Source organism: Eptesicus fuscus, chromosome 5, assembly GCF_027574615.1.
Source record: "Eptesicus fuscus isolate TK198812 chromosome 5, DD_ASM_mEF_20220401, whole genome shotgun sequence".
Classification (NCBI taxonomy): Eukaryota; Metazoa; Chordata; class Mammalia; order Chiroptera; family Vespertilionidae; genus Eptesicus; species Eptesicus fuscus.
In genome coordinates this window covers 71660882-71682441 of record NC_072477.1, presented here as the reverse complement: position 1 = coordinate 71682441, position 21560 = coordinate 71660882, and the positions used below count along the sequence as shown (strand labels likewise).

Genomic DNA, 21560 nt, shown 5'->3' with positions numbered 1-21560 from the left:
AGCACGTGATCACACTGCATTGTGCTTGGTAATTGGTTCTGTTGTTAAGTGCATGACTTTCTGCAGCAGTTGTAATGTGTACCAGCACATGTTCCCATTTGCACAAAGCCACGCCCTAGCCATGTGCATTTGTTTACTCGCAGTGTCAGATGAATGCACACATTTACTAGACCTATTCAGTATAAATATAAAATTACAGTAATACATATAGAAAACTTTTCTGTGAAATTAAGCTTTTCATACACACTTAATTTTAATTACACAAATGTGTCTAAATAAGTAAAAACAGGTAAACTAATTTATCAATTTTTTCACATATGCATTTGGAAAAGCTAATTTATTATATAATGGACTTTCAGTTTTAATAGACACGCCCTCACCCAAATTAGTCCATTATATCAATGTTTATCCCTCAGGCAGAAAGAAGGAAAATGTGGTAAAAACACTTCTTAATCATTTATATGGTTCACTAATAAATGTTTCCTTACATTTGTTATGTAAGGAAATAACAAACCAGTCAACATCATCTAAGACCCATAACCCAGCATGATAAACCAACAAGAATTAAGCTTTGGAAACATACTGTTCTCTTGCTTCTGGATCCATCTTTTCATCATTCTTTTTAATCAAGTTCCAGAATTTTCTTAGCTTAGGTGTCTTTTTTAATTCTAATTCCAAGCGTGCCTGAAAGAATTACGAGATATTAAATCACCAGTAACCTCAAAGTTTACAAGAATAAAAATTAGATCAACTATTAGTTTTCTAATGTATGAATATAACAGAGAGCAATGGGATAAAACCTGAAAGCAATGACAAAACCTGAAAACTAAGAAATGAATAACTGTATTTTTAAAAACTGTTCAATTCTAACACTTGTTAATAGAAAAAACTAAGACAAAAGAAAATGCCTTTTCTAGTCAAGATTTTTAGCTCAATAATCATTTAAATTCCCTTATTTCTAAAATTAATTTCAGTTCGGAAAATAGGAGCATTAACATTTACGAGCAAGATGATTCAAACAGTTTGAAAAAAGTCTGCAGCAATAAACATAAAACAGATATTATAAGTAAACAAGGTAATCTCCATATCACCATATTTTTTTCTTATGGCACTTAGCATTTTTTCACTTACAATTAATTATTTATATGTGTCTGTTTTCATCCCCATTAACTGGTACCTAAAATGAGCTTGCATATCTGAGTGTCTGCAAAAACAGCAATGCAGGAAATGGAATCCTGAATAAAGTATTACACTGAAATCTGAGTTTTAACTTTACTCCCTAAGGTCTGTTAATTTGACTTTGATATCAGTATATATTTCTAATAAGGATCTGATAAAACAAAAGAAGTCATTGATATTAAACATGATCTAGACCTTCTCCTACAGCTGTATGTATATATTCCAATCAAGGAAAATAAAAATTCAACTCTGAATTGAGTCTCATCCAAAGACATACATAAGAATAACCATAGCCTGGCTGGTGTGGCTCAGTAGTTGAGCCAGGAGGTCATGGTTTGATTTCCGGTAAGGGCACATGCCCAGGTTTTGGGTTCGATCCCGTGTGGGACGTGCAGGAGGCAGCCGATTGATGTCTCTCAACATTGATGTTTCTATCTCTCTCTCCTTCTCCCTTCCTCTCTGAACTCAATAAAAATACTAAAAAAAGAAAAAGAATAACTGTATTTTGCTAAATTAAGGCCCTTCTATGTGAGCTCAATAGGTATTATCTTATTTCACCTTATAGTACTAAAATTAAGCAAAATATACATTGGTTTACACATAAGAACTTTAAAATTGAAAAACTAAACCTATGATAAAATTAATGTATGGTAAATTAGATACATTTTTTTCAGCAGGAAAAGGGATTTTTAGCTACCACTTTATATTCATATTAAAGCTACATAGTCTAAAACCACATGTTGCACTTATAACATATATACAAGTAAATTTCCGAATTTAGATACTTACAGGCTGTAAGCCCATCCACATTGGGAGGGAGATAAGCTGCTGTACTTGACTTCGTATCAAGTCTACTTCCTGTTTAAAACATGAATTAAACAAGTTTATAAACACATGAGCATTTTAACCTAAGTCTTTATACATGCAGCATACCATCTTTTTAAATTCTGGGTGGGGGGGGAGGGGAATGCGACTAATATTTTTAAATTAATGACACTGTAATATTAAGAAATTCAATACTTTATTTTAAAAGATACAGTCAATCCTCATTATTTGCACATTCTGTATTTGTGAATTCACCTACTTACAAAAATGTTTTTGTAACCCCAAATTCAATACTACTGACGCTTTCACAGTCGCTTACAAACAGCACAGAGCAGTGAAGATGTGAGTTATCCAACATGCATGTTTCCAGCTCGGCCTTCTCGTTTCAGCTCTTCTATAAAAAAGTGTCCTTTTCCTGGTCTATTTAGTGCTAGTTCTTCACATTGTTGTGCCTTTTTAGTGTGGTTTTGCTATTTAAAATGGCCCCCAACCACATGGTTGAAGTGTTGTCTAGTGTTCTTAGGCTCAAGAAGGCTGTGACGTGCCTTACAGAGAAAGTATGTATGTTCTATCAGGTTTGTTCAGTTGTAAGTCATGAGCCATTTGCAATGCATTCAACGTTAATGAGTTAACAATATATATATTACATAAGGTGTGTTTAAACAGAAACACATATAAAACAAGGTTATGTAGTGACTGGTTGATGAAAATGTGACCAGAGAGGCTTGCTGAACCTAACCCTGTATTTCCCCTGAGGAGCAATGGCTCAGGTTTAGCTAATTCAGTGTTCACAGCAACTTTAAAGAACATGACTACCTCAGATCATGAGAACTGACCATAAATTGAAAAAATATAGAGCATTTCAATAAGCTGGCTTTAAGTTAATTAAACATAGCACCAAACTAATACTAATTAAATCTCATTTCTGTTCCGTTTTTTATAAGGAATCACATCTATTTATATTTGCTTTGTTTGGTTTAATAAATGTTAAAGATGTAAAAGTGACATTAAAAGGAGGCATTATAAATCTATTTTTTATGCCTTTACAAGATCCATGTGAGACAGCACAGGGAAACAGGTAATAATCATCCCTCTATCAACATTCAGTCTCCAGGACAGGAAACAACCCCATGCATTCTCCTGCAGGGGTCTAAGTGCACTATCAATTCAGAAGCACTTATCTTTAAATAAATAGGCATATATATTCAGATAACCACAGGAGGGAAGCGCAAATGAAATATTAATTATTGTAAATATTTAATTTTTTACAAGATAATCTTATGAAGGGTTAGAAATGTATCATATACAACCCAAGAGATTTTCAAAGATCATCCACAAGTGCCCCTACTCAGTCAACTCAAAACAAGCCTCCTGCTGACCTGCCAGCCTGCGGTGAAGTATGACTGAGAGTAACGAAGGTGCTTTTGTGTGTAGCTATAGCACAGATCTCATCACTCAAAGGTCCTATTAACCAGACTCTCTGCTGCTCTACTTTGGAGCATTTCAGTTCTCATTATCATTTTTCTTAGAGTCTAATAGAAAAAAGAGAGAGCAAGTCCAAATCTCTGAAAAAGCAAACATCTTATAAAATGGTTAAGAAGTGGCTGAAATTAAGCTGCTAGCATTATCCTCATTGCCCACTGCTGTGAATGAAGAGTTGCAACAGAGGTAATATCATCTACAGTCAACTTAAAAGAACAAAAAAACTTGCAAGTTCTCCGAAAGATAAAGTAAAATTACCAAACTATTGAAGCAGTGATCAAGAAAAAGCAATAAGACTGTCTGTTCATGGAGTGAAAATTCACCATCAGTTTCAGCCAATGCTGCTTTCAAGATGCACTTGAAAAAGAATGGGAAGTGGTCTGGCTTCTTCTTGAAAGTCTGAGAAGAGAAAAAATAAAAATTCATTTTGAAATAGTTTGCTCATCTCTTTTTCTTCCTTAAACAAGCACTGGTAGACCTTTTTGGAGTCTACTTAAAAAAACAAATAATTACCAAAAGATTATTTGCTTACTTATAATTAATTAGAGGCCCAGTGCACAGATTTGTGCACCAGTGGGGTCCCTCAGCCTGGCCTGCGCCCTCTCACAATCCAGGACCCCTCGGAGGATGTCAGACTGATTCGAGAGATGTAGTAGTGTGCGAAGCTGCAGGTGGCCAGGGAGGAGCCTAAACCAGGGAGGGCACCCCGCCCCGCCCCTCCCACTCATCCTGCATCTGGCACCCATTGATCAGCTGAGAGGCGCTCCCACTGTGGGAGCACACTGACCACCAGGGGGCAGCTCCTGCGTTGAGCGTCTGCTCCTTGGTGGTCAGTGCGCATCATAGCGACTAGTCAAAAGGTCAACTGTGCTTAGGGTTTTATATATATAGATAGATGGTAGCAAGTCAACTAGTATAGGTTTCTGGACTATTGAAAGTTGCAGAAATCTTTGGCTAATACAATAATGGCTTTAATTTATCTTTTCTTCTGTGGATTATGCCTGTAACTACCTTAGGCTTTATTGTCTCAGTAAGGATCTGAAGTGGTTTAATTCTTCTGATTTAAACAAAAGAAACAGCATCTTCAGCAAAAATTATAGTGCTCCCACTCTAATTAATCTCAAGGACACCCTCTCCTGTTTTATATTCCCTCTTTACTCTTAACATATTACAAATGTCAGTAACTAAAGAAAAGCATACTTTTTTAAAAAAGTATGAATAATGTAAAAACATTCAATTCTCTCTTTGATCTACCTCTCTATTTAGTTTCTGCCACAGCTCTCTCCTTCCATAGACAAGTGCTCCAAATGTACGGTCCACACTAGTTGTTTTCATTCACTTCTCTAAAACAACTTCCACCCACAGCAACCCCCAAAACTGCTACACTGTCAAGTCCAAAGGACTCTTACCCACCCTCAACTCCTGTTCAATGTGCTGCAGGCTCCTCTTCCCTTTTCCCCTTATGCGGTAGTGGTTACTTAGAGTTCTAGCTTCGTTCTTCTTCTACCCCCCCAATACCTCACTACCAAAAGCTAATGATTTCAAATACACATCTTCTGTCCAGATTTCTCACTTTAGTTCTAATCTTACATTCCTCTGTAGTAATACCTTACATTCCAAGGGCAATTTAAACTTGATAATCCAAAACTCAATTCAACAATTTTGTGCCCTCCAAAGTATTCCTCAATCCTCTGTTACCTATTTAGTAAATGGCATTATCTTTCATATGCAATTGACCAAGCCTGGAAGGTTACTGAAAATATTACCCTTCTCTAATGCTACAGTGATTATCAAGTCCAATGAATTCTACTCTCTAAATCTCTGTGTAACCTCTTTTCTTAATCTGCACTGCCATTTCTCTATTTCAAATCACCAAAGTGGTCTTTATAATATGCAAACTGATCAGGTCATTCTCTAACTCAAAAGATGTTCCCTCTTCTTTCCTAAGGTAGTTTAAAGCAACTTCAAGAAATCCCTAAGATCTCTCAATAAGACACAATGCCTATATATATTTTACATTGGGCTCTAATCTGCCATAATGGTAGTCACTTAATGAATATTTGACAAAAGAAACCACACTTTTATTTTAAAGAGTCTAACACCTTTTCACTTTGGAGACCAACCCTCAAAAGAGATGACAAGTATCCAATCCTTTTTTTCATTGAAAAAAGAATGACTGAAAGGGAAGAAACTCATTTTATGGTGGCCAAAGGACACCTAGATTTTGAACATCTACTGACAAGCCTCTATTACATTAAGCACAAAGAGAAAATGTCAGTCTATTAGAAGATTCAAAACAGTAAAACGGATCCCAAATCAGAGACAAAGAGAAAACTGAAATTACAGTATAAACATCTGTCTTGACTTTGGAAACACTATTTTATACACATGAAACTACAGTTGTGAAATAAGGCACTGCAAAATATTAGCTCACTTTAGCATTATCTATCTGCACTAATTAATATAAACTTCTCTGATGTAAAAGTCTTTATAATCCATGTCATTCTTTTTTTTTAAGCACAAAGCAGAAAAATAATTCCACATTCATAATTTTTTTAATTAATAGTAAATTAGTTTGAAGAAAGTATTGAAACCAAATGAAATCTAATATTATTTTTTAATATATATATTCTTTCTCTCAACATTTACTTTATTATTGGGTAAAATTCTGTTCTGAAAACATTACTTAGTACCAGTAAAAAGTTCTGCTACTTTGCAATGGCTTTAAGTGAGCACAGTATGAAGTAATTTAAGTCTGTTACCTCCCATGCAGGGACATTTTCTCTGAATTTCTCATTCACCATACAACAGATGGACATTAAATAGGCCTTGCTGGACACTTCCGGGGAATAATTCATCCAGAGGTAATTTTCAAGGTATTGGCTGTGAAGAGTGAAAAGGCATAGGGTTATTTCTTTAGTTACTGACATTTGTAATATGTCATTCACCTGAAAAGCATATTATTTACAACTTCCTGAGAATATTTTGAATTTCTGTATTTATAATTTGAGAAACCTTCACAAATTTACTTGTAAAACAGGTCACTACTTACTACAAAGTTATGTATAGCAAATGCAGCTTTGGAGAATGAGAGTGTTATATTTCAAATAGGAAGACATCAAAGGTTACTGACATGTAATTATCACCACGAGAACATTAGGTCTGCCTTTACCTACGGCTCTTTGTAGAGTAATAAAAATATCTGACAAATGTCAGTTTTAAAACAAAATGATATGATGGGCAGTTTCAGAGAGAAATGTAATAGAGAATTAACCCTGCCTCCTATCAGAACCAAGTGACTTCAAAAGAAAGATACTTAACAATCAAGAGTCTTTGTAATATTTAATTTATGAGGTATTCAACATAAGTCAGTTTTCAAGATAACTGGTATTTCCCCCTCAAGATACCAAAATTCTTATTTTAAGACCTTGGTGAAAATATTCTTAATCAAATACGTATTTCCGATTCCCAAAACATAACTTAGTCATTTCTTATGCAGAGTAGTTACAAGCATCAGTCACTGTACTGGGCTGTACTCTAAAGCAGCGGTTGCCAACCTTTTGGACCTCACGGACCACCAGTGGTCCGCGGACCACCGGTTGGCGACCGCTGCTCTAAAGCACTAATTTTTGAAAAGCAGGGTTTGTTGTTCCTACTTTAAATCATTCCACATGCATAACGTTTTAATCACTTACACCTGCGTGTGCATGTGTGCACACATACACACACACACACAGACAATTATGTGTTTTAGATTCTGCAATGCACTATAACTTTTCTACTACTTCTATGCTTCAAAGATTTGCTCACATTGGTATTTCCATGAGTCTATCTTTAGCAATCCTTCTTGCTTAATATGTGAGAACCTAGGAAACTTGACATGGAATATTTTCCTCAAAATAATGGTCAAGGCTTCAAGTTAGAAACTAAAGTGCTCTTTCATAAATAAAATGCATGAAGAATCATTTTATTCCTTTCTTACATATTTAAATTCCTTCTTTCTAAATTATGTCCATTAGAATTTCTGTTAGCAATAGTCTGTTAATGTGTCCAAAATATCTTTATTTCATGATAGTTTACCTGGTTATAGAATTCTTTCTAGATTGACAGGGGTTTTTTTCTGTTTACTAATCTTACTCTATTATCTTCTCTATCATTACAATTAAGAATTTTACATTCAATCTATTTTCCTTCTTCCTCTTTGAGTAATCTATCTTTTTATTGAGATTTTAAGATCTTTACTCTTTCTTTGTTGCTCTACAGTTGCTCTGTTCACACTTTGCATTCTCACATAGAAATTATATAAAAGTCCCTGAAAGGTAACCAGTTTTTCAGTTATTAAAAATCATTCACTATCATTGGTGCCTGCGATCTGTTCTGTTGCTTTCTCCTTCGGTTCCTACAATGCTTTGGTATCTGATATTTGCCAGGACCATAGAATTCTGGTTTTATCCTAATTGTATATCGGCATACTCTTGATTTGTTCCTGTTTGCTTGAGAGATGATATGATGGAAAGGGCATTATTAACCTAAGGGCCGATGGGTCCAATTCCTAGCCTCAGTATTTCCCTCTATAAAATAAGTAAGATCTTACTGGGGTTATTTAGTAACCCCAGTATGCTTTCTAGTCTTAACATTAAGTCTAAAATATTACCAAATTGTGGAGGGAATGTCAGATATCTCTCTTTATTATTTTTTTTAAGAGAAGTATTTCACTTTATATGAATAGCCATGCTGTAGTTACAGGGTATCTCTCCAAAGGCAGGTCCAATTAAGCATTGAATACTTAAATGAGATCAAGTATTCAATAACAACACATTTCTTAGGCTATAGTAGGTAGTCAACTTACTAGTTAATCCATAATTATAAACTTTAATTTCTCTCTGTAAAACTGGTAAGAACACCTACTTCATGCCATTTGTTTGTGAGGATCAAATCAGTGTTGTGTAGGTATTAACAATTGTCAAAAGAGAGACTCTGACCTCCGATGCAGACTAAACCTCAAGATAGCATAGAGAAACAGAAAAATGAGCTTTGGCATCAGACATTGGCATCCCAACTCTGCCAATTACTTGACTGCATTATGTTCAACAAATTACTTCATCTCTCTGATCTCAGGTTCTTCCTCCATTAAATGTAAAGTATAATACTGAATTTGCAAGGTTGCTATGAGAGCTCTGTATGTAAAATATTTAACATTGTGCCTACCAAGTACAAGACAAGTATTCAATAAATGGTAACTATTACTATCATAAACAACAACTCTGGCTTTTATTTCCAGCCTACAGGCCATACCTGGTTGAAATATAACCTAATTTACTTTCATGATCTAAAAATTGTACCTTCTCCTTAGTCTGAAATATTTATAAGTGGCTAGGTCAGAACAAGGCTGCCTTGGTAACAGCAACTTAGCTTGGAAGGGGAAAAAATGGCTATAGAATGAACTCCAATTTACTTACACTGATGACTAGTGGAACCAAGTAAAAGTTCAGAAACTGCTCAGCACACACTATCTTAATTATTGAGAAACAATTCAAAATACTATTTATAATGACAATGTAGCATCATCTTTGAAAACAAAGGATATCATATACATATTCCAAAGTAAGCAAATCACAATACAAATCTTCAAAAATTTAGAATTATTTTCTTAACCACTCACAGAAATGTATAAAAATTTTATCTAAATGTTAAATCATACTGTCATATTTAACGTCATCAAAGTAAAGACTTTTAACTCACCTAAATTCCAAGAGCATTATCTTTCTGATGGCAAACCTAAAATTATAAAAATAAATAATAAAAATATTTAAATAGAAAATATAAACATTTCTGATTTATCAGTGTAGATGTATTTTAGATGTTTTAATTGATTCACATATCACAATAATCATACTTACTAATAGATATGCACTGATAAAAGCTAATTTTGCTTTTAGATTTTTTGGTTTGTGTTTTGTTTCAGAGTAGTTTAATTTTTAAAAACTGCCAAAGAACAGTAACAAGTTCCCATGTAAGAAACACAATCAGCACCATGACATACCACGATATGACACAGAGATTCACAGCCAAATAATTCTAATCAAAACACAAATGTTCGTTGATATTCATAATATTGGATTGAAATTGCCAAATGCTTGCATGTTTCAATTTCTTAAAAATGACCAACACTCTTTCATTAAATATTGAAATAAAAACAAGAGACACATGTATATATCACCATGTCTGGGAATCAGACTTTTCACATGCTTTGTAGTCTTAACATTAAGTCTAAAATATTATAAAATTGTGAAAGCAATATCAATTATCTCTCTTTATTATTTTTTAATACAAGTATTTCATTTTATATGAATAAACCATGCTGTAATTCAGGGTATTTCTCCACAGGCAGGTCCAAAGGTCCATAATTTAGTTTTATCATTTTGTATATTAGAAACAAAGTAGCCAGACCAGGACTCTGCCACTGGATAATAGCCTCTGGCTTTAAAAACTAAATGAATTATCTATATATCCTATCTAATAAAAGAGTAATATGCAAATTGACCGTCACTCCAACACACAAGATGGCAGCCACCATGTGGTCAAAGATGGCTGCCCTCATGTGGACACAAGATGGCCGTCACAAGATGGATGGCAGGAGAGGGCAGTTGTAAGCGATTGGGGAGGGTAGTTAGGGGTGACTGGGCCAGCAGAGGAGGGCAGTTAGGGGTGACCGGGCCGGCAGGGGAGGGAAGTAAGGGGAGGGCAGTTGGGAGGGACCAGGCTAGCAGAGGAGGGCAGTTGGGGGGGACCAGGCCTACAGGGGAGGACAGTTAGGGGCAACCAGGCCTGCAGGGGAGGGCAGTTGGAGGCGACCAGGCCAGCAGAGGAGGGCAGTTAGGGGCAACCAGGCTGGCAAGGGAGGGCAGTTAAGGGTTACGGGGCCAGCAGGGGAGGGCAGTTGGGGGGGACCAGGCCTGCAGGGGAGGGAAGTTAGGGGTGACCAGGCCTGTAGGGGAGGACAGTTAGGGGCAACCAGGCCAGCAGAGGAGGGCAGTTAGGGGCGACCAGGCTGGCAAGGGAGGGCAGTTAGGGGTTACGGGGCCAGCAAGGGAGGGCAGTTGGGGGTGACCAGGCTTGCAGGGGAGGACAGTTAGGGGCAAATAGGCTGCCAGGGGAGCAGTTAGGCATCAATCAGGCTGACAGGGGAGTGGTTAGGAGGTGATCAAGCTGGCAGGCAGGTTATCAGGAAGGCAGGCAGGTGAGCAGTTAGGAGCCAGCAGTCCTGGATTGTGAGAGGGCAGTCAGACATCCCTCAAGAGGTCCCAGATTGGAGAGGGTGCAGGCTGGGCTGAGGGACACCGCCCCCCCTCCCATGCACGAATTTCATGCACCCGAGCCTCTAGTAAGATATAAAATGGGTCTTGGATTAGATATCATGTCAGAAGACATTTAAAGATAAGAATGAAAAGCTAAAAGTAACAATAAAAAATATAAGTAATTTAAAGAATTTGGAGATGGTTGTTTTTTTGTTACCAATATTTACTGAGAGCATGTTTTCTGCCTGTCTCTGTGCCAAGAGTTTAACATGAATTTCATTAAATACTCCTAAAGTTGAGTAATTATGTACAATAAATTGGGTGCATTAACTCTATTAACTGGCTCATTAAATTTGATAAGGAGCCGAAACCGGTTTGGCTCAGTGGATAGAGCATCGGCCTGCGGACTCAAGGGTCCCAGGTTCGATTCCGGTCAAGGGCATGTACCTTTGTTGCGGGCACATCCCCAGTAGGGGGTGTGCAAGAGGCAGCTGATCGATGTTTCTCTCTCATCGATGTTTCTAACTCTCTATCCCTCTCTCTTCCTCTCTGTAAAAAATCAATAAAATATATTTAAAAAAAAAATTTGATAAGGAAAAGAGGGGTGTGCAAAGGGAACTTCTGTTGCTGCTGTAATTGTCCGTGCTTCCTTTCTTGGGCTATGGTTGTGTGAAAACATGAGGTCTGGAGCTGCGGAAGCCCCCTTGCAACCACACAGGGAAAGCCAACAAGTATATTGTTAAAAGAATAAGACGGGCCCCGACATTACAGATTTCTGGTTTACCTACTCCCAGATTTATTGTTAAACTAGGGGCCCAGTGCACAAAGATTCGTGCACGGGGGGTGGTTCCCTCAGCCCAACCTGCACCCTCTCCAATCTGGGACCCTCTCCAATCTGGGAGTTTCTGAGCGAATTGAGTGAATCATATGAGCGAATTGTCTGAGACCCCAACCCAGTTTGGTTTGGTGCTCACAGAATAATAGAGGTCTTTTTTATTTCTTTGCTCCATTGGTGGAGATTTTCTAGAAGTTGCAGGATATCTTCCCTTTAATTTTTCCTCGACACTCTGACTTAACTTATGTCTCTCACCTTTGCTTTCCCTCCATCCCCCACCCACAACAGTAACTTGCTCCAGGCTCACTTTGCTCTAGGGTCTAGGAGATCCTGCAAGCGTCTGCCACCAGAACTATGATTCCCAGCATTCCTGGTGCTCCCTGCGCTCTGGGCTTCTGCTTCTGGTCCAGGGGCTGCACAAATCAAAAGGACTGTGAACTTCAGCCACCCCCAGGCCAGGCTGACAGAACTGGACACTCCAGTGGTATCCCCAGGACCCCGGCCACTCTACGCCGGTGTGCGCACGCGCTGGCCACAGGCTCAAAAGGGACGGGGTCCCAGGGACCCCTGCCCCATCACCCTGGCTACACGGAGGGCGGGTGGGCGTCCCACCCTGCCCCTGGTCGCTCGGCGGCTGCGCGCGTGTGCACTGCCCACAGGCCCGCCATCTTTGTTGGGTTAATTTGCATGCTTGCTCCTGATTGGCTGTGGCATCACGGGTGTACGGTCAATTTACATATTTATCTATTATTAGTATAGATAGATGATTAAAAAACAATAATTGTGTGCAAAAGAAGACAAGCACAAAAGATTACATACTGTGTGATTCTCTTTATTTGTAGCTCAAAAACAAGCAAAACTATAGTGTTCATTTTGCATATCTATATATATAAAAAGGCAGCTACCGTAATGGCCATGATGACCTAACAACTGGTCGCTATGATGCCCACTGTGGCCAGCGAACTGTCTGATGAGGGGGTGGGGCTGGTGGCCAAACTCGCTGTCGCTCCCCCCCTGCCAGCCTGCCTCTGATTGGACTCTCCCACCCCAATCAAGAGTGGGGCCTGCTGGCCAAACACCCCCTTTCCCTCCCCACCCCCCCGCCGGCCAGCTGTGCCCTGATCAGCCTGCCCCACCACAATAGGCCTGCAGCCCCTCCCCACGGCCGGCCAGCCCCTGATTGCACCCTCCCACCCCAAAAGGGAATGGGGCTGGGCAGCCAACCTCCTGGAGCTCCTCCCCTGGCTGCCCCACCACTGATCACCCCCCCCCACCTCAATAGGGGATGGGGCTTGCCAGCCAACCTCCTGCCGCCCCTCCCCCATCCAGCCACACACCCCATGGGCCCCCACCATCCTGATTGGCCACAGCCCCTCACCCTGGCCAGCCCCACCCCTGATCGCCCCTCCCCCACCCCAATAGGGGGTGGAAATAGCCAGCCAATTTCCTGCAGCCCCTCTCCCCACCTGGCCCTACCCAGATCGGCCCCCCCACCCCGATCAGGGGCAGGACTGGCTGGCCAATCACCCATGGCCGCTCCCCCAGGCCGCTGGCCCCAATCAGCACCCCCTACCCACCCTATTCGGAGGCAGGGCTGGCTGGCCCACCGCCCACAGCCCCTCCCCATGGCAGGCCCCACCCCCAATTGGCCCCCCAACTCCAATAGGGGGAGGGGCTTGCCGGCCAATCACCCGAGAACCCTTCCCCCACCTTTCCCGGCCCTGATTGGGGACCCTGATCGGGCCCCGATCCAGATGGGCCAGCCGGCAAACTTCTCACCATCTCCTCCTCCCAACAGGCCCAGCCCCAATCCACCCCGATTGGGGCCAGGCCGGCCGGACCCCACCCGTGCACAAATTTGGTAAAGGAAAGGGGCATGCAAGAGCTTCTGGGATGCTGACAATTTTTCTTTCTTTTTTGCCGTGGTGGTGGTTATGAATTATAATAATTCAGAAAGTTATACATTTCTGTTTTATGCTCTTTCCTGTTATATTTCATAGTAAAGGGATTTAAACATTTTAAATAAAAATAAATGTAAACAAACACTGTCAAAGTAAATTGTTCTACAACTCACCCCCCCCCTTTTTTTTTTTCAGTATAAAAACCACTTGGATAAATTCCTAACAGGATTAATAATCATAGCAAAGTGTGCTGGTTCAGCATCCTAAAGGGCAGTGAACCCTGTCCTATTTAAGAACAGAGTACTGAATAGAGTCAGAGACAAGAATTTAATGCCTGGCTTTGCCTGTTACTACTAGGAAATGACTTGGGCTCGTTACTTGACCTCTCGGTATCTCCTTTTCCTCACTCATAAAATGAGAATAATGTGACTATCACAGGGTTATGTAAGTATAAACAAGCTACTATATGCAAGATGCTCAGAATAGAATCTGGCAGATAGTAAGCATTCAAGAAGCAACAATTATTTTTAATACTGTAAAATCACACAAAAATATGTTAAGACAAGCTTGCCAAATTTGATAATGGATAGCAAATTGAATCGTATAATATACCCCATGTTACAGGGGTAATCAGGCAATATGATGTTTTAAGATCTAATCCTGAGATCCTAAACATGATCACTGTACCATAAGAATGTTAAGAACTGACTGATTAACCTTTTGCACTCGGATGTCGAGTGTGACTCGACACCGTTAGCATCGGTAGCAGGAATCGAGAAAAAAGCGAGTGCAAAGGGTTAATTCCATGGTTTTTACTGTGCAAAAGCACCAAGATAGAACACTGCCAATGTACTGGCTGCCAAGATGGTTCTTAGGGACACAGGGTTGATGTGCCAAAAATGAATATTACAGGAATCTTAATGTATAATACTAAGAGTATCTTATGTCTGTAAACTGCCTATTTTGAAAGACTACAAACAAGTTAATAAATCTAACATCTAGCCATTCCCCAATAATGAAGATGCTATGAGCACATAACACAGCAACAGAGCTTCCACAAGGCACTGGTCTAAAAAATAATCATTTAAATTTTTAAATGTGCACTACAGTTTATGTGTTTTAAAAGTGCATTGAATTTTTTGAACTTGGAGACTTGGGGGCAGAATGCAATAATTTTACTTGTATTCAAATATTTAAAAATGTGTAGAAGATGTGAATATGGCTGTTCAAAGTGCCATGGTAAATCTAAGTGAGCCCCACTGATGAAGATTACCTGTTTCAGCAATTTAAAATAATGCAGTCAAAGTCTATATAATTTAAAAATCATTGGCAGATTTTAGTTATACAAAAATTATCTTTGAGGAACAAAGGTCCAAATAAAACAAACAAAAACACAAACAATTACTATCCACTGGATTGAAAGCCTGTTCTGAAAAGAGGCAGAGAACCAGTTCTGAAAGCTCAAGATAATTTTCAGATTGATATACCCTTAACATAGAAGAAATAAGGATCCTTGAATTTATCTACCTTTTCATCTTTAGTTAAGTTCCTCAGGCAATTTCATCCGTACCCACCCTCCGACCAACAAGTCATTATGTTATACATATCTGCTCAAATTTCCTATCTTTAGAAGATTTTTGCCTGCTCATTCAATCCAAAATAGCAGCCTTTGTCACTGAATTCTTACCACACTTAATTTCAATCCATAGCATTTACTACCTGTTGATATTATATATCTGTATATCAAGAATTAGAAGGTAAGCTTCATAAGTTGAGACTTTAACTGCCACAGTCACTGTGTACCCTTAGCATTGAAAAGGTGGTCGATACAAAGTGGGCTCAACCCCAGTCCTCTCTTCTGAGCTCTTCACCTAGATACCCAACTGCTTATTCTCCATCTCCATCTGCATGGCTCATTAGTAACAAAAATTAAACACTTCCCAAAGGGACCTAATGATCAACACCCAATCCCACCCCAACCATAACAAAAGTCAGTAACAGGCACCAATAATCACTTAGCAAGCTAAGTCCAAAACTTTGGAGTCATCACTGATTCCTCCTGTTTCCTCACTCACCACATCCAACCATCAACCATCTCCTCACTTTTCTCCCAAACTGGCAACTTCTCTCCATCCCAACTTTCCACACTAATCCAAGCCATCATTATCTTGAACCTAACTACTATAATATTCCCCTAACCCATTTCCTGCCTCTTAGCCCCTCTAAATTCTCCTTTAAAAATATTACCATTGTGCTTACAACTCTTCACTGGCTTCCCTTACTCCTCAAAAATTCTTTAACATGCTCTTTGGTCCTGCCTATGTCTGCAGGCTCACCAAACAACTGAAACGAAATAACCAGTCTCTTATTTTGGCATTGCCATGGTTTTGCCTTTACAGTATTTAGCAAAATTTACCTCATAAAACTCAACAAATGAAAAATATCAAATCTGAGATTTTATAAGGTTTGTGACATTCACAACATAGATGCTTCTATTTTAAATTTAGTCAACTATCCTTTTAAAATATGCACTGGGGATTTATATCTACAAGTGCAGATATGGAGATATACCCAAGATGCATTGTTTTTGGTGTTGGGTTTTTATGGCATGATACTGAAAGGTATGTAGAATATGAAATTTTTCTTGTTTAAAAAAATCTGGAGTGGAAGTAGACTGGAACATATATACAGACAAATAAATAAACTGAAGGTTAAGAGATAGGGAAGAAGATTTATTTATATTTACCCCCTTCTGTATATTGCTCAAAAATTTTTATTATATATATAAAACACATATTTTATTATTTTACATTTAACTATGATGTATGTTTTACTTTTAAATTTTTTAAAATAAACATTTAAAAGATGAATCAGAAAATAAGAAAGTTAGTACTAGTTGAATTGAAATACATAATTTTCATACTTACTCTCCCTCATATTCCTTCAAAAACAAAATAAACCCTTATGACACTTAAGCAGCTAGATTAAAGTTTTCTAGTCACCATTTCTCTGATGACCAAATAAAAAAAAGAAAATTCTAATTATGATCACATTCTGTTAAGAAGTTAAGATCCAAGTTAGTCCCATTTAATCCCTATATATGAAAATTAAACTAATTCCTACCTTGATTTGACAATCTCTTTCTCATATATATCTTCAATGACCTGTTATTAAAAATATAAAAATGTTTATTATATCAAACATTTTTTCAGACCCTAAATTTACTGAGAATTACACAAAATATTTTGGTTTAGGAAAGCTATAAAATATTATTGCCATTGAAATTTTTCATAATCCCATCATTTTCCTCAAAATGTGATAACAGAAAGCAAAATAGTGGAAAACATAAATAATAAAAAGAGCCCTAGAAAGAAGCATTACAATTATGTGTTCAAACTTAAGTGTCCTTTGATGGGTGATTGGATTAAGAATGTGGTGTGGCCCATGTTGCTTGATGGTTAGAGTGTTGGCCCCACACCGAAGTATCAAGGGTTTGATTCCCAATCAAGGGCAGGTACTAGGGCCACAGGTTCGATTCCTGGCCCGGTTGGGGCACGTGTAGGAGGCAAACAATTGATGTGTCTTTCTCACATCAATGTTTCTTTCTCTCTCTTGTCACCCCCCTTCCACTCTCTCTAAAAATCAATGAAAAAATATCCTCAGGTGAGGATTAACAAAAACAAGAAAATGTGGTACAGCCCTGGCTGGATGGCTCAATTGGTTGGAGCATTGTTTCATATACCAAAAAGGTTGTGGGTTCGATTCCTGGTCAGGGCACATACCTAAGTTGCAAGTTCAATCCCCAATTGGGCGTGTATGGAAGGAAACAGATGTTTCCCTCACACATTGATGGTCGGTCTCTCTCTCTCTCCTCTCTCTCTCTCTCTCTAAAATCAATAAAAACATATCCAGGATGAGGATTTTTTTAAAAAAGTGATACATATATATGTAAATACTACTCTTCCATAGGAAAGATAAAATACTTCCATTTATGACAACATGGATGGATTTCAAGAATATCATGGTAAGCCAAATAAGTCAGTCAGAAAAAGACAAAAACCATGATTTCATTCATATGTGGGATATAAACAGAAAGCAACAAATGAACAAAGAATACAAACAAAAACCTCATAGACACAGACAACACAGTATGGTGGTTACCACAGGATAGGGGTGGTAGTAAAAGGTAAAGGGGGTCAAATATATGCTGACAGAAGAAGATATGACTTTGGGTGATGGACACACAATGCAATATACACATCATATATTACAGAAATATACACTTGAAAGTTATAGAACCTTATTAACAAATGTCACCCCAATACATTTAATATAAAAAACTATTTATTTGTATTATTTCTAGGGAAAATAAAAGTTTTTAAGATCAGGACCTTTTTTAAAACTTAATTTTAAAGTGCATAAATATTAACAGACTCAGTCTAATGTAAAATGTGCTTTCAAAAGCCAGAAAGAAAATAAAAATTAAAAATGTAAAGATATAATGGAAGCAAATGCTATTTGTTACACAGTTTTCGAAATACATAATGATAAAGCCTCAGAATTTCTATTTATTTAGGTTAGGGTAGGAAGAATAGTGTAATACTTCAGAATTTAGGCTCTGGAGTTGGAAGCCTGGTTCAAACCACCCATCTCCACTGCTGATGGCTAGGACACAAAAAAGATCTAATAATACAAAGTACCCCATGGGGTTGCTGTAAATAAGACAATGCATGCAAGGAATTTAGTACAAATCTTGGCACATGGTGAGCCTTTAATAGTTATCAGTAGAAGTAATAGCAGTACTAGTGATAACTGAAAAAAAATATTCCTACTGAGTCTTGGCTGGTCTGGCTCAGTGGATAGAGCATCTGCCTGTGGACTTAAGGATCTCAGGTTCAATACCGGTCAGGGGTACATGCCCAGGTTTCAGGTTTGATCCTCAGTGGGGGGCATTGGGAGGCAACCAATCAGTGATTCTCTCTCATCACTGATGTTTCTATCTCTCCCTTCCTCTCTGAAATCAATAAAAATATATTAAAATATTTTTTTTAATTCCTACTGTAAAATTATGAAGTGCTTTAACACGGTATAATATATTATTACTAGAGATCCAGTGCACGAAATTTGTGCACTTGGAGAGGGGGGTGTCCCTCAGCCCAGCCTGCGCCCTCTCGCAGTCCAGGAGCCCTCAGGGGATGTCCAACTGACGGCAGGGAGTGGGCCTAAGCCGTCAGTTGGACAGCCTTAGCGCTGCTGCGGCGTGAGCCCGGCTTCTGGCTGAATGGCATTCCCCGTGGAAGCACACTGACCACCAGGGGGCAGCTCAGCCCTGGTGGTCAGTGTGCATCATAGCGACTGGTTGTTCCACCGCTTGGTCGATTTGCACATTAGCCTTTTATTATATAGGATTTTACTAGAGGCCCGATGCACGAAGATTCATGCAAGAATAGGCCTTCCTTTCCCCTGGCTGCTGGCACCGCCTTCGCTCCGGCACCGCCTTCACTCCAGCCAGAGCCGCCTTTCCACCTTTACTCTGGCCAGAGCCGCCTCCCACCTCGTCACGTAAATTTGCATATTCCCTCCTTATTGGCTGTGGGTGCCGCCATCTTTGTTGTGGAGTTACAGTCAATTTGCATATTCCGTCTTTATTAGATAGGATGGTAACTGTAATGTCTTTTAACTGCTCAAAGTATATTTGTTAAATAAATGTGGGTGGTGGGGGGGATGGTGAGGCAAGCAAGTCTTATTCAATTTATATGAGATTTTCTGTTATTGCTTTTCTTTTTATCAAAATTCAAATCATATAATAAAATGAAGGGCATAATCTTCCTTAAATACCAACCCATAAGAAAGGTCTTCTAAATAGGCATATGTAAGTTCACCTGGAATTATTACTTGTGTTAACTAAAACAATCTGGATATAAATTTAATTTCTAAAAAAGGCCTAAATATAATTAGGTTAAACTCAATCTAGTAGTATCATCAATATGTCTTTGTTATTAATAAAAAATGTTCCTAGGAACCGCCATACCCAACATACAGAAAGACAAACATATATACAAACAGCATAAAATAAGAGAAAGCAACCTTGCTGACAATTAAGAATAACTAATATATGCCATGTATATTAATATATTCCTGATGAATAAAATGGGGTTGATGACAAAACAAAATATATTTAAAATATGTAAGCTTAAATAATGTCAGAAATTTTGGGTTAAGTTAGACTAAGGGTACCTTAAACAACAATTCAATTTATAATGAAACCAAGTCTTCATTACGTGTTAAATGGCATGTAAAAGGTCAGCCCTATTTCATTTAAAGACCTCCCTTTAAAAACCTATTTCAATGAGAGTTAATTCTACATTTAGGAAATTTTTCCTTTCATTTATTCTAAATTGCATCAACTGCATCATAAGTCCATTCCCTTTCCTTATTGACTATTACTAGTCCTTAGTCATCTATCTTCTACATTAAACTCCCACTTCATCATTATTAATGATCTTTATCTCAGTTCCCCAACCTAAAAATAAAAAACAATAGATTCTATTCTAAATAAACTGGCAAAAAGTTGTAGGAAAATTTCTGCATCTTTACAAAGATTTTCATTACATTGTCATTTATAATAATGATAAATTTAAAACAATCCATGAATCTTAAACAGGAAAACCCACATACTTTTTTTAAAAGCTTAAAGGAAATTCAACAAAATGATAGTAGAGATTATCTCTGAGTAGTAATTTTTATTTTCTTTATGTGTACCTTCCATATTTTCCAAATTTTCTAATATGAATATTAGTTTGATAATTAGAAAACTGTAGTTTTAACTTTTAAAAGTATGTTGCAAACTCAAAACGCTTACCTTTATATCAAAAGGTGATTTTTTCTTGATATGGGGAGCCCAGTATTTACATGCCAACTGCAAAAGTAAACAGTATAAACAGTAAGTCAGACTGATACCATAGACTGATACTGAGATCTTTCACTGACAAGCTGTTTCTTAACAGGGCACTTACTGACACTTCGGGACAGAGTCATTCTACCTTCTAAGGGTCTATAGGGCTTGCAGGTCAGTTCACAGCCTTTGCCACAAACCACTAAATGCCATTAATGCCCTGCACTGCAACCTGCCATTGTGATTTAAAAAAACATAACATACTTTTTAACCACCAACAGCGAAACAACAGAGCAAAGTGAACAACCATAGTCAAATATCTTCAGCACAGAGATAAGGAAAGCCAGGTCTAGAAAGATTAAGTGAGCTGCCCAATATTACAATTAGTTAACCGTTGAGCCAGTACTGAAAACCAGAATAAAAAATCTTTGGGAATATTAATTTATAAAATAAACCTTTAAATTATTAGTACATACCCATCCCATACACGCCTAAACAAAACCTTTAAAAAATTGTAGTTTATCAGTGGGTTATTATAGAGAATAAGAGTTGGTAGGTTAAAAAACAAACAAAACAACAACAACAAAATAGAGTTGGCAGGTTATATTTCAGCATATGGGGTTTTACCTAGAAATTGTGAATTTTACACACATATCTACAATGTATCCAGTTACTTAGATGAACTGTATAATAAGAAACAACATGGTCTTACTGAGATACTGTTTTGTTTTGTTTTTTAAAGAACCTAAGCTACAATCTCTTGAAAAATAGAAAACTTTGGCAATGACAAAGACTCAGTATATTTCTAAAACAATTCTATGCAGTGTCTGGCATACTGGAGACACTCAAATAATAGCTGATGAATGGATGAATGAAGTAAAATCTGAAATGTTACCTCTTCTATGAGGCCTTCTTCACCCCTACCTGATGGTGAGCAATTGATTCTTTGTTCTCTTCATTTTATAAATACTCTATTATAGTCTTGTCTTTCTGTATTATTATTTGCTTGCTTATCTATCTTTCCTGCCCACTTAATTGGAACACTTAAGTGATGGGACCTATGTCTTCTTTGCTACTAGAGCTAAGTTTCTATCACAGTTGACACATTTAAAGAGCCTCCCAAGCAGCGAAAACATTGAGCCTGA

The 21560-nt window shown here is 38.0% G+C and overlaps 1 protein-coding gene across 1 annotated transcript in view; it reads right to left on the bottom strand.

Annotated features, from left to right (window-relative positions):
• Positions 1–21560, bottom strand: part of AQR (aquarius intron-binding spliceosomal factor) — a 98006-nt gene that overhangs the window by 72650 nt on the left and 3796 nt on the right. The window contains exons 2-8 of the mRNA XM_008142970.3: positions 20383–20439; positions 16644–16684; positions 9229–9264; positions 6249–6369; positions 3745–3885; positions 1969–2037; positions 584–684 (exon numbers count right to left, since the gene is read on the bottom strand). Of these exons, the coding sequence (XP_008141192.2) occupies positions 584–684; positions 1969–2037; positions 3745–3885; positions 6249–6369; positions 9229–9264; positions 16644–16684; positions 20383–20439 (566 nt within the window). The remainder of the gene's footprint in view (positions 1–583; positions 685–1968; positions 2038–3744; positions 3886–6248; positions 6370–9228; positions 9265–16643; positions 16685–20382; positions 20440–21560) is intronic.